General features: G+C 40.0%; 1 protein-coding gene across 2 annotated transcripts in view; it reads right to left on the reverse strand.

Moving 5' to 3' along the window:
* The window catches only part of PLCL2 (phospholipase C like 2), a 166,868-nt gene that overhangs the window by 67,139 nt on the left and 84,607 nt on the right, over positions 1 to 15,122 (reverse strand). For both annotated transcript variants that reach the window (XM_080916965.1, XM_080916964.1), the window contains exon 3: positions 531 to 3,017. In XM_080916965.1, the coding sequence (XP_080773091.1) occupies positions 531 to 3,017 (2,487 nt within the window). The remainder of the gene's footprint in view (positions 1 to 530; positions 3,018 to 15,122) is intronic.

The raw sequence follows: 15,122 nt of genomic DNA on the forward strand, positions 1-15,122 counted from the left end.
ATGGAATTTTAGAACAAATTATCACCATAGGTCTTTCATAAATACATTTACCATAAATATTTTATGTAAATAATTATTCTCTAAAATCAAGAGCACACTGGCTCATTTAAATGTTTCCAAGCACCAGAACTCCATAAGAAAAATCCGGAACACATTCTTTTTACTTTAACCATTCTCCCTTTGACAGGTCATTAATCTGTGTTCCATCTAAGAAATAATAATATTCAACAACATCAGAGATTCCCATGCATACCATGTTAAAAAGCATAGCTCTAACTGGTCATAAGAGGAACATGGGTAAACAGCTTATGAATCATCAACAAGACCAGTTTATTCTAGCATGCAATCAATATATCAGAAATTACAGTTCTTGAAGTTTAGATGCTGAAAACTGAGACTAGTAATAAACATTCTAATCACCAGTTGAAATTTATACAGGTATTTAAAGTTAAATATACTATTGCAATATACATATATACACACATTCACATAGGCATGCACAAAGTAGAAATCTAAACATGAACACACACCTGCATGTTCTCTCTCAGGTCTGTGGCATCCCGTATGGGGGGCTGGGCATTCTTGAACACCTCATCTACAGTTTTAATCCACAGTGTTCTCAGAGATGCGTATTCCCGGGACTTTTTCCCTTTCCTCACAGAAAGGCCCCGTTTGTGAGGCTTCCCTCCTCCTCTTCTGTTCGTAATAGCCACATGGACGAACAAAGAAGCATGGGCAAGGATCTCTCCAGTCAAGGACTGAAGAGGCACATGGCGGTAGCCTGTCTGTAAACATTCAAAGGGAATCGTGTACTGGCCAATAAATTCATCCCCAATGTAGTCATCATCCAGCACTACAAAGCGCACCATGGCTAGTTCAGGGAGGTTGATTTGAAATTCAAAGCTTTCATCAAAAATAGGAGCATCTCCATTCTGGTTCACCGTTTTTGTCCTTTGCTCTGCGCAGTCAGCAGGAATTCCATGGATTTCCACATAGACATAAGGATCCACCACATCACCTTTGGCACCTGAGCCTTTGGGCTTGGGAAAGTTCTGGCCACTGATGATTTTGATGTGAAGCAACTGAGGTGAAACTCCAGGGACAGAGTCCTTTGTGTTGGCACTGAAGAAGGAGACTTCCTCCCTCATGATGGCTGGCCGAAGAACATAGCCACAGTTCCCATTCTGCCTAAACCAGCCAATGTTCAGGTCCATCATCAGTCCCGGAGTCTGAAAGTTCATGGCTACAATCTGACAGCCACATTTCCAAAAATCTTGAGGGTTCATGTTACTAGAATCAATTCTCATTGGACTAGGAAAGACCCTGGCAAGAAAACGCTTATTGTAATTTACGAAGTCCCCAGGATTTTCGTTGGCGTATTTACTAGCAAGTACTTCATTAAATGAACACACTTCCCAGTACTTCTGCACCTGAAATGACACCTGAAATTCCTTGAACTGGACTGACTTACAGATGCTGACCAGTTCAGACAGTTCTTTGCAAAGCTGAAACCGCTTCACAGGCACATGGTTGGGTTGTTCCACATTCTCTTTCCCCATCCTCTGAGACATTTCTGCTCCTTCATCTTCATCAGTAACATCCCCTTCTACACCAGAGCAATTTGAAGATAGCTTCTTTGCTTTGATTAGTATTTTCCCTTTCAGGACATCTGGGGACGGTAGATAAGATTCCTCCATGTTGGGTGATGTAGTATATAGCTTGTCTCCTAAAATTTTCTTCATGTGTTGAACCATCACTTTTTGTTGTTTAATAGAACAGTGATTTTCTAAACATAAGATGAGTGGATACTCAGAAGCAAAGAATGCATACTTGTTAATGATATCAATGACACTGCGGAAGACTATCTGAGAGGTCATGGTGTGGCCTGTGTAAATCACAGGCTCATTATCTGGCCCATCCCACACATCTAACTCAACACTCCTACAACCCATTTTAAGAGCACGGATATATCCTGTGATATCAGAGGGACCCCGAAACTGATCCTCTATTAAGTATGTATTATGAGATGAGTTTATAAAGTAATGAGACAGAGGTTGTTTCATATCCTGACAGACCTTCTTATGTTCCGGATCAAAGATGTAACAATCGGGTGACATTAGGTAATTAGTGAACCCATCTATGGAGAGCCAGCCCTTCTCCTGGCCTTCTTTGGATGGCTCGTATTTGTGAATAATTTCCAGGCTTATTTCCTCATTTATATGTGCTACACCCTGTTCTGCCTCAAGAAACATCATAAGGTCCTTGGTATCAAGGAATTCTTTATTGCTTGAAAACTGAACTAAAAGGAAGTAAATTTCAGGTCTTGTACAAAGTTCGTGAAAAACCTCAATAAATTCTTCCTTTGTGATTTCAGTACCAGCTTTGTCCTTTGATTTATGCAATTCTTTGAACTTAAGCTCAATTTTGCTTGTTTTTAAACCAGGATTGAGGTTTCTGATACACTGAACAGCATTACACAGAGTTATATGTCCAAGATCATCTACATCAATTTCACTAAACAGTTGTGAAACCCAAGAAGTCCTCATGTTGTCTTGGCTACTTTCTAACATATCGAGTGTATGTTTCCCATAAGAAATCAGGTACCGGAGTCCTGTCACCCAGATGTTTGCAACATCTGCAGAATTGGCAACCAAATCAAGTGACTCATAATTTTCTCCATATATGACTGAAAATGCACAATCTTCAGATATCTGCTCAGAAATGCCATTGCTGCGGAATATATCTGTGTTTTTTCCTGTTCTCACTTCCTTGATAGATTTGATGTCAATCTTGGCTTTCTCTGAGTCCTTCTTAGATGGCTCCCACCTCAGGCTTTGCATGTCAGCATCCAGCAGAAAATAGCGATGGTAAATTCTGGAGTTTGAACGAACCTTTTTGAGTTCAGAGCCCTCAACCATTGAGTTGATGCAGTCACTTGCACTGCTGATCTTCTTCTCTGTCGGCATGCTGCTGAAGGACACGGTTTTCTTCCGCTCTCTCTTCTGCTTCGTGCCATCCTGGAGGGAAGAAAAGTGTGTTCAGACTAGGAATTAAACTGTACACTGTGATTTCCTAATGTCCATCTTGAGATGAATGGCAGCTGTCCATTCACCTTTAAAATTTAGAAGAGGCCTTAGCCTCTTAGCATGGAATCTAATGCCAATGAGCAAGAAATTATTGCTTAACTACTGAAATTCATATTTGTCAAGGAATCTCATTTACAGAAAGCAGACACTTATTTACACTGGCTGCATAATTTTTAGGAAATACAAGACTCCTTGGCTCACAAGCTACCAAGAATTCCAAGGCACTCAAGAGAAGAACATTAAGCCAACTGCAATACCTGTCTTCATGAGGGGCCTTAGCAGCTACAGCACTCGTGTACCTGTACGTGAACTGATCTTTTATATCAGTGTTTGCTACAGGCTCAGCACCACATGCCTCAAAATCAGGTCTCTAAGGATAGTGGCAGCAATCTGTGTGCAGGCAGCAATCCACATACTGGGTACATAGACTAAAGTCTGAAAGACTTTTTCTAGCCACTTGAGCTCACCAGTATATTTGGGCTATTTTATTTCTCAACTTTATATATGACTAAGATACAAATGATTAAGTATGAATCCTCAAAATGTATATTAAATAGACACTCAACTTCCTGGCTCTCACAGTAAGGTCCTGCTACTTTGGATTACTATTATAGTTATGTTGGACAGGAGAGGACTTTTAGCTCAGGTATATCTAAAATTACAGGGTTAGAGTTATTAAGACATGCTGCTTTGTATCTAGATGCTGCTTCCCAGGAGCCTCTGAGGAAAGCATGGGTTACAGTGCTACCCAGGTGAAAAGCTACAGGAAGCACCCATTCGTCAATGGTTTCTGTCTCTGCGGTAATGGAAATTGAACCCAGGGCTCTGAGCTGTATCTCCAACCCTAGGTGTGCACCTTTTTAAACGAAGTCTGCATTGTCTGCTTTCCTGCAAAATTCAACATATTCCTACTTAAAAGCTAGCACTCACATTTAATTGTATATTTCAAACCTTTCCTATACAGTCAGACACTTTCTTTTTTGAAAGAAAAAAAAGGTGAAATGACTGAAAATATCTTTGGATATCTAAGCTTAAAAGATATTATTTCTTTTCAGGAAATATATGAAATCTGTGACCAACTTTTAGCAACTTACTGTACTCATAAATAAAGAACAGAATAGGAAGGGGCTGGGATTCTAACTTTCATGAAAAAACAAAAGCAAAAAAAAAAAACCCTATGTCATCATGTAAATATATTCAAAAACAATTCTGCTTTTCCTGCTCTGCATAGAATTTATTTAAATAAAACCTCCATATTTTAAGAAAGCTACCATTATCCTACATATATGAAATGTAAAACCCTTCTTACTTTTTGATTATCTATCCTTTCAAAAGCAATTTTCAGAAGGTAACTAAAATTCATCTTTACATCATATGGGTACCATCTTCCTCTAAATTTTAAGATGACCCATGGAGGTTTTTGTGATCTGAGATCTAAAGCAATACATAAAGCCATCAAGCAGTGTATTTTTAAAATAGCTATATTGTCAGAGTGATAAAGTTCAAAAAGAGGCTGAAGTGACCGACTCTGTAAGATGGACTGTATCACAGTGACCGACTCTGTAAGATGCACTGTATCACAGTGACCGACTCTGTAAGATGGACTGTATCACAGTGACCGACTCTGTAAGATGGACTGTATCACAGTGACCGACTCTGTAAGATGGACTGTATCACAGTGACCGACTCTGTAAGATGGACTATATCAGAGTGATTGACTCTGTAAACTGCATTGTATCATAATTGTTCCAAATCCCTAAAGCACAGGCTGTAGTCTGTCTTTTTAAGTGAGTTGGCATAAAATCAAATTTGTAATCAGACATGCATGAGGGCATAAAACAAATGTATAAATTTCCTATTTGTCAGAACAAAATGCATCTTTGCTTCTAAATAGACACATTTTCCTCTAATAAAGGCAACATGCTAATTTAATAAGGAGTTTCATAATCTATAAATTACACTTCAAAGTGCTACTGGTAAAATGAAGTCACAAAGACAAATGGAGGTGTTTATCCACTGATCCATTAAAATCCATAGCACTTTCTCAGCATTCTCTGTTTATTCTCCCACTTTCACACTGATTAATAATTTACTTTTACCTAATAATTTGCTACAAAAGACTCATTTCACATTCATGGTTTTGTTATCAAAGACAGGACTAAAAAGCAAAGTTCCTTGACTGCATGCACATAGCACACACGCATTCACACCAGTGTCTGTGGGACAGGCAGTAGCTTAAGCACCATACTGTGGTTTTACAAGTACTGCCTTCCTTTTTTACAAACCAGGCTAGGTTCTGACTGGTGACTGCTGCTCACTGAATATCCTGACGCACACGCGTGATGGTCAACTAAATGCAGCCTGAAGTAATAATGGCAGTCAGAACGCTACTGAACTCCATAGCTAGTTTCTTCCCCTATCTGCTGTTAGCCAAAGCCATCTTTGTTAGGAAAAAGATAAAGAGGGTGTACCTCAGAGGGGGCACCAATGTTAGTTAAAAGATGAAGAGAGTGTGGGAGGTATGGTGGGGGGGGGGGGAACATGGCCCATGGAGGTGTAGCGAGGCCTGGGGGCAAAGGGGATGCCTCTAGGGGACCCATGCTGGAAATCCCTTCCCCCTGAGGGACCAGCCACATGATGGTATAGTAAAGAATAGTTATTCAGGTCATGGTTGGAGTTAAGAGGGTAGTAGAGGCCGGGGTGGGGGTGGGGGGAGAGAAAGGAAAGTATAGAAGCAGAGGCCAGCCATGAGCACGTGGAGAGATGGGGGGAAGGGAATGGGGAGAGGAAGGGCAAGGGGAAGGGAGCAAGAGACCAAGAGGCCAAGAGGTCAAGAAGCCAAGAGACCAAGAGGGCAAGAGAGAGGAGGGGGCAAGTAGCCCCTTTTATAGTGTCAGGTAACTGGGGCAGAGCATACCTACCTATTTCCAGGTAACTGAGGGGTGGTGTTTACAGAATCCCAACAATCTTGCCTTCTTCATAACAAGACATGATTGAAAACATTCTATTTCTCCTTCCCACTAGCAGACAAAGCCATTAGAAACCACAAAGAGATAACCAGGCTTGCTTACAAACGGTTACACCTCCTTCGCCAAAGCTCATGTATGGAAAGATTGATCTGCATCCAGCAATATTCAGAGGCTGAGCTAGAGGAGGTGGTGACTGGGCCATGAGGGTTCTAATGCTATGAAAGAATTATTCCATGTATTGATTCATATAAGCACTTGGGATACCTGAGGTGAAAGCATGCTCTTAAGGGCTCCTCTCTACTTTTTGCTTTCTGGCTGCCATGAGGCGAGCAGCATCTCTACCTGTTCCCAATCATGTTATTTCAATGTACAACAGGCTCAGAAAAAATACATCATTAGGTGGACCAGATTTCCTGGCTGGGTTCCCTATAGCCAAGGCCAAAGGAAGGGAAAGACAGAAGCAGCTGAACAGGAGAGAAAGAGAGCTCAGATGAGGTGGCAGAAGACCACTCTGCAAACTACCTGGCTCCCTGTTTGTTTCAACTTAGCCTTCACTTTTTAATCCAACAGTGATTTAGCCTTCTCTGGGCTAAAAGGAGGCCACTAGCAGTGTTAAAATCGACTCTGTATGTGTTTTTTTTTTTACTACAGGTTGGGCTAAATTGAGTATTGGAAAGGACTCAAACTATATGTGCCATGCATATAGTTTTTATTATTATTATTTTACTTAAAATTTTTGAAAAGATTTATTTCACATATGTGGGCACACTGTCATTGTCTTCAGACACACCAGAAGAGGGCACCCTATCCCATTATAGATGGTTGTGAGCCACCATCTGGTTGCTGAGACATGCATCATCTAAAACCAGAGAAAAAGAACAGAACCTTCTTCTGAACTGGAAATGTCTCAAACAGTTTTCATGTTTTTTAAAACGTTCTCAGAGCTGGCTGATACACTCACTCATCACCTAACACTTCAGAATGCGGAAAACGACAAATATGAAAACATGGTCTGATGATATGTCTCTGCTGCTCCAGGGCACTTACTAACAGCCAGAGAAAAACCATAGGAAATGGCCTGGACTAGCAGAGAAACGGTTTCCTAAAGAGTTTACCTCCGTAACAACCTTGAGAATTAGTCTTTCTTTATAAAGAACCCATGGAAAAATGCTTAAAGAGTCCATTAGACACAAATAAAAACTTATTTATAGAATAGCAACTTTGTACCAAGAATGATCTTAGAGAAAGTCATTACATTCTTAGGAATTATGAAGAGCCTAAAACAAAACAAAACAAAAACCCAAAACCTGTACCACAGAAACACTCAGTTAAAACAGCATTCTTTACAGGATTCACATCAAGCAGTAAAAGTGGAAAGAGCTATATTGTGTAGAGTGGAAAAACATGTATTTCCAGGAAAAAAAAAAAAAACCTGCTTACTTTAGTTAGTAGAAAGCTGTCACCAAAATTAGAAGGCCATCTGTGATATTTAAGCAGGAACAGTTTCATAATGGGCAAGGGTTCATACGTCCTCACCCTGAGATGAGGAGGGAGCAGACAGGTGAGCCTCATTTCTCTTGCTGGCACCAAGTGTAGGCACTGATGCAGTGGCCCTGGAAAAGAGCCCGATCTGAGCACAACCAGTTTATCCACGGCAGCATGCACTTCCTACTACAATTCCCCTACCTCTCCAAGTGATTTGTTACACAATAGAAGGGTGATTCCTTCTTGATGGATATCATGCAAAAGGTATGTTATTAGTATCAGTATATCCTTGCAAGTCGATCAACTCATAAGTGGTGGAGCGGGTTTGAAGGGAGGCAATCTCAGAATGAGAGGACAAAGCTTGAAAACTAACCAGTGCTTTGTGTTTGTGGTTTGTCGTGAATGACGAGATTTCATCTGGATTACAAGTAACACTGAAGAAAGAAGTGGAATCTGTCCATTTATCCAGGGAAATTTAGATCACTCTGAAACACCACACTAGAAATTTCTCTTAAAAACAGACAAACAAACAACAACAAAACAAGAGAGAACTTGGGTCTATTAAACCAGCACAGTTCAACAACAATAACTCTGCGTTGGTCGTGCCAACCTGGCAGATTATTTTAGAGTGTTTTTCACCTAGCTTTACATTTTTGATGTAGTTGCTTCGATAGCAGAGGAAAGCAAGAAGATCTGGGGCAAATCAGTCAATCCGAAGGTCATTTTACTAATCTGATGAAGTGCAGAAATACAGGACAATTTGAGCAAAGGCCAGGTTCAGTCAAAAGCTGATTCTGGTTCTTGGGCAGGATTCTTAATTCCAAGTATAAGAAAGTTACATGGCCCAGAGAGTTAGAGACCCTGGATTTCTTCATCAAGTCTCTTCCTTCAAGAGCACAAGGAGCCCTGCAGAGGAGGAGGCAGAAAGAATACAAAAGCCAGAGGGGTTAGAGGACCCCTAGAAAACAGGGCCCTCTAAATCAACAGGATTGTTGGGTCTCACACAGGATGAGGAGCTGAGGTGCATATTTAACATATCAGAGCAGACCTGTCTGCCAGGTACTCCCAGCATTACTCATTTCCTAGCAGTTACTGGGTCCTCTTGGCTGGCACACCACACCCCTTACCCTTAGGTTTCCAGCCCAGGGTCTGGGCTACCTTTACCCTATCTGTCCTACCCTATATAATCCAACCATTTTGGTTATCTGATCTAGTCTCTTGGTCCAGGCTGCCCGTCTGGGTTGGCAGCTGCTCTCCCCTCTCCTCTCCCTACTGCCTCATGTGGTGTAGGGTCATGTCTATCCTGGACTCTCAGATGTCCCCACCTCTGGTTGTGCTCTCTCTTTTATCTACAATAAACTTTCTCCTCCACCACACCTAGGAACAGTTATGTCCTTCCTTTTTCTTATTTTGTCTTGGAATTTTAAAAAATTAGGTCAGGCAGAGTCAAACACAAAGAACTAGATATGTGAGAGGCAAACAACTTAAAATAGGAGAGAGAATTTAAGGAAACAAGAGTAAACAATTTACATACAGAGAAGCATAAATAATTACAGTTCATATGGATTAGAGGTAATCTTTATAATGAGCCATGCATGGTGTACTTGAGGACAGCTTGCAAATGGATGGCAGTTTTATGGGAACAACTACTTTTCAAGGACTGTGGTCTCTGAAGTACTCTGACTTTTCAAAAACAAAGGTATTCCTGAGCAGGTGTCAGGATTCCCAATTCACTTCACTAGTTCGAGAAGATGATCCCATCCACAAAGTGCTGGGTAAGCCCATCTCCCACTTCATCTAGGAGGTTTAGAACTTACCAGCATTTGATTTACAGGATGAATAAAAAGATTATCACTCCCTAGAAAAGCATGTCAACCTTCTTAAACATTAGAGTGAAGGCAAGGGGTGTTTAATAGGATTATAAAGCAATTTTAACAGTATCAAAAAGAAAGAAAAGGAGGGAGCAAAAAGAAGGTGGAAGGAAACCAAAGTACATAAATCAGTGATATAAACAGAGGTTTTTTTTCTGATTAATTTTGCTATTTTCATTACTAAAATGTCAACAGCCGCAAATTGTTTTTCTTTGTACCAAGGTAGAAGGATTAGCTCCCTAACTCACAGTTTGTATTTTAGCAATTGCCCACAGAAATACCACAGGCTCCACAGTCAGCAAACACTACATGATTAATTGTGCCTCAGCTTCCCTTCAAGAACAACAGGCCTCAAAGCCATCCCTCATGAGTTATGAAATACGGCTACTGTACAGAAGTCCTAGAATGAAATCAGCTCACACTCGAGATTTTACACAGCCGACATTATCAGATCCTGTGAAATGTATTCCAGTGGAGGTGAGTTCTTCATAAGAGAAAAGCAACACAAATGCCACTGTAAATCAATAGCCGAAATGGTCTAATCTCTTAAATTTGTTGAAGGTTAATCTGTCTCAGAAGGAACAGTCGATACATGACTTTCTCTGTGCAGAACGAAGGCAACCACAAGCTTTGGGTACAGCTGGGGGTGTAAGAACAAGATGCGTGTCCATGGTGGCCAGAGGCCCCCTCAGTACAATGCTTTCCATGGAGGCATTTCTGCATCCCCCTCCAGGAGACAAATAAGTGAACCTTTTCCTAGAGCCTCATGCTAATTCCATCCATTTAATTATTGAGTCCATGCTACTGCACATATAATTTCCTCTCAACACTTTAATCCTATATAAATAACAACATACTAAAAATGCAACCATGAAGCAAAGATCATCAAAAAACCCCAACAACCTCACTCAAAGCAGTCAGTGACCAGATCTCTTCAGATGGCTGCTTCTATCTCACATCTATGCCAAGTCTAGTGTAGATGCTAGTGCTCAACTCTAAGGCTAAAAAAGCAAGTTGCCAATTTCTGTGAGATGATGCTTTCAAGGTCAGGCTTTTGAAAGCACCCAAATCATTTGCTGTGATAGATTATACTCCCTTAAGACCGAGGTCTAAAACTGTGAAATCAAAGGCTGTGATAAATGAATGGTACTTTCATGTCAGTAGGGGTTCAGTGACATATTTCACCTCTGCTGAGATATTTGTTCAAAGTAAATTTAGAAAACCATGACTTATATATGTGTGTACTATAAATTGCAATTAAGCTCATTGATTTTCTACAGTAATGAAAAACTTAATAGTAAACGCTCAGGGCTCCTATAAATTAGACTTTAATCCAGGGGAAAATATTTATGCTAAGGCATTTTAGTTTATGACCTATAATAATGGTACGTAAGTGGCTCTAAATCTGATGTGGAAACTATTAGCTGTGTTTCACACTGCAGGTAATTCATTTTGTTTTCTGTTTGTTTTGTTTTGACAAGGGGTCTACACATAGCCCTGGATGTTCTGGAATTCACTCTGTAGACCAACCTGGCTGTTAGATCACAGAGATCTGTCTGCTTCTGCCTCCTAAGTGCTGGGGTAGGCCACCATGCCCAGGTGGTAATTTCATATACACATACGATTACAGTCTGATGAGCTGTATACCACAGAGATACTGAAAGATGTAATTATATAGCACCTGGAAACTTTCTAGTAAGTTGCATTCAATTTGAAGAGGCACACAAGTGGATCACATAATGTGACTGCTTAGTTCCATGTATGACCATCACTAAATTTTCTCCCCTAAACCACGGTGTCTCTTCATCATTTCAAAAATAATTTAGAAGAATGATTTAGTCTTCTCTTTTACATACTGAATATTGCATTGCTCAGGGTTGAGAAATGGAATAGCAAAGCAGTAGCTAGCAGTTAGAAGGAAAGCTCATGCCATGGGCCAGATCAAACACACCAAGTAAAGAACAGCGATTCCATTAATCAGAAACCTAATACGTCTGCAGCATCTTTTAAAATTAAATTTTAAGGAAAGCTGCCTAAGATGGTTTGATGAGAACAGCTCATGTCTCTGAATGTTTGGTGTCCAACTGATGTGACTGTTTTAGAAGGATGAGGAGGCATGGCCTTGTTGGAGGAGGTGTGTCACCAGGGCTGGGGGGTGAGGTTCTGAGGTTTCAAAAGCCCAAACCAGGCCCACTGTCACTTTCTCTGCCTCTTCCTTGTGGGGGCTCCTCCAGCACCATGCCTGCCTGCCTGCCGCCATGTTCCCTGCCATGGTGATGAACTATGCAACCCCCAATTAAACGTTTTCTTTTCTAAGTTGCCTTGATTATGATGTCCCTTCACAGTGACAGAACAGTTACTAGGACACTGCTCTATAATTATACACTCACAATTAAGTTTTTAATCTCATAGAAAAAAAAAAAAAACTTTGGCAGGCCCTTTTAAATCCAATGGTTAACATTCATAAGAACAAACAAACAAGCTCAGCTCTGTAAAATATCTTTTAAGTTCCAAAGCATTCATGAATCTATCCTAGCCCAGTTCTCAGTCCTATTGTCTCTTCCTTAGACTTTACAGTATTTATCACTTCTGCTCTGAAACCCAACATTTAGTGATAGCCTGATTCAGTGCTCTGATCCTTTTATATGGGTTAGTCTTGTCTCAAGTAGAAGGTATTTAAAAAATGAAGACAAAAAACATACTTTGTTTTACATTTTTAGACTGCCCTAGCTAGATCAATATTGGCGGCCAGACAAAAACTCCTTCTAAGGAACTGGCAATTTCAATAAAGCCTTCCCCCAGCTTCTTGGAATTACCAGGAAACCCAAACAAGTTAACTCTAGAGCTTTCCTCTCTCCCTCCCTCCCCCTCGCTCTCACTTAGTGCACGCGAGCGCGAACACACACACACACACACACACACCAAACACACACACACACACACACACACACACACGAGGACAATTTGTGGAAGTGACATTGTCAGACTTGGTGCCAAGCATCCTTACCTGGCAAGTCATCTCTCCAGCCCTATTTTTTATAACAGGTATCAAAATCAATCAATCAATCATGGTGCTACAGCAATACTGGCAATATTCAAACAACACTGGTTACAAAGAGCCACAGTTAAATTTGTTAATTTCTTTTTCAACAACTGCATCTTTCTTACTCTATGCGTTTGATGTCTGCTCTCAGTGATCCTTTACAGGAGTATGAGCTGGAGATGTGCTGAGGCAGAAGTGTCCCTCCACCCTCTATGGCACTGTTGCTCTCCAAGCTCCCAGAATCTGGAAATCATCTGGAAACGCAACACTGTCAAGGACCTACTGCTACGTCCTGTACCCAGCTGCCAACAGGATCCTACTCCGGAATATTCCATCTTTCCTGAAACACAAGCTACTTCCTTCAGCAGACATCAAGGTCAGTTAGCTGCGTCCAGACCCACTTACCCACCTCTGTCATTCTTTGTTCCATGTCATGTGCCTTAATCTAGCACAATCCGGTCCAGCCTAGAAGTCTCACTGTCACCCCATGCACTCTGGAAAATGTGCAACTGACAGTGGGCTAATCTCTCTCTTCTAAATGTTTTTCTACTTACATTAGTTTTATACAAACAAAAAGCATTTATAAAATCTATGAGTGATCCTTCCCTAACTGAAGCATACATTTTAAAAGTTTATTTCACATTCAAAACATACTTACATATAGAACCTAATGATATACATTACACCTAGAATCTTTCAATATATCATGTAAAGAGTAAAACTGTGCTTGTAAATTAAGAAAAAGAGAATCGAATTTTAATATGATCTCCTTTTCAAAGACTAAAAACAAAGCAGGTTAAAATATAATGCCTCAGAAGAGAAAATCTCACAGAATCACAGTCCTTGACAAAAAATGACAGACAACTGATAGGTGCTGAGAGAACAAGGATTCTCCTTTCTCCCTAACTGGTTATCCAATATAAAGTGGTCAGCCCTAAAATAGACACACAAGCAACAAAACAAGCCCAGCAGGTGGTGTTTATATAATTTGTATGCTTAGCTACAAAGAGAAACACACATGCATGCTATATAATAATAAATAAAAGGAGGATACAAATTTGATTTTTTAAAAATTTGAGACAGGATCTTCGTTTTAGCCCTAGCTATCCTAGAAATATTGACACATGACTCAAAGAAAATGACAAGTGTAAAAAAAAATTCCAAACCCAAAACATCAAGGAAATTTGGGACACAATGAAAAGATCAAAACTGAGAATATAGAAATAAAAGAGGTGAAGACTCATAATTTAAAGGACCAGAAAACATCTTCAACAAAATTAGAAGAAAACTTCTCTAACCTAAAAAGTTGGCCATAAACATACAAAAAGCCTACAGAACACCAATTAGACTGGACCAGAAAAGAAACTCCTCCTGCCACATAATAATCAAAACACTAAATCTACAGAACAAAGAAAGAATATTAAAAGTGATAAGGGAAAGGGGTCATACAACATGCAAAACCAGACCTATATCTCAACCCTCAACAGAGACTCTAAAAGTTAGAAGGGGTTGGGCACACAAGCTCTAAAAAAAAACAGATGCCAACCTAGGCTACTATACCCAGCAACACTCTCAATCATCTTAGATGGAGAAAACAAGACATTGACAGAGCAATTCTCAACTTCATATGAATAAACAAAAAACCCAGGATAGCCAAAACAAACCTGAACAATAAAAGAACTTCTGGAGGTATCACTATCCAGGATAATCATAATAAAAATGTATGGTACAGGTATAGGAACAGACAAGCTGATCAATGGAATCAAATCAAAGACCTTGAAATAAACCCACATGCCTATGGACACTTGATTTTTGACAAAGAAGGCAAAACCATGTAATGTAAAAAAGAAAGTATCTTCAACAATTGGTGCTGGTCTAACTGGATGTCTGCATGTAGAAGAATACAAATAGATACTAATTTTTCACCATGCACAAGACTTAAGTCCACTTGGATAAAAGGCCTCAACATAAAACCAGATACACTAAATTTAATAGAAACAAAAAGTGGTAAATAGCTTTGAACTCATTTGTACAGGAGACAAGTTCCTGAAGAGAGCAACAATGGCTCTGGCTCTAAGATCAACAATTGATAAATAGAACTTCATGAAACTGAAAAGTTTCATAAGGCAAAGGACATTGTCCATAAGACAAAACAGCAACCTATAGATTGGAAAAAGAACTCACCAACCCTACATCTGATAGAGGACTAATATTCAAAATTTATAAATGGACACGAACAACACAACAAAGGAATTATTAACAAAGGAATCTAAAATGACTGACAAACACTTAAAGAAATGTTCAAAGTCCTTAGTCATCAGGGAAACCCAAATCAAAACAACTCTGAGATTCTATTTTACACCAGCTAAATGGCTAAGATGAAAAACTCAAGAGACAGCACATGCTGGTGAGGATGTGGAGCATGGGGGACACTCCTCCATTGCTGGCGGGAGTGCAAACTTGTACCACCACTTTGAAAATCAATTTGGGGGTTTCTCAGAAAGCCAGGAACAGGTCTATTTCAAGATCCAGCTATACCACTCTTGGGCATATACCCAAAAGATGCCCCACTATACCACAGGGACACTTTTTCAACTATATTCATAACAGATGTATGTTAATAGCCAGAAACTGGAAAAAACTTAGATGTCCCTTAGTGGAAGAATGG

This window comes from Micromys minutus, assembly GCF_963924665.1.
Source record: "Micromys minutus genome assembly, chromosome: 5".
Lineage (NCBI taxonomy): Eukaryota > Metazoa > Chordata > Mammalia > Rodentia > Muridae > Micromys > Micromys minutus.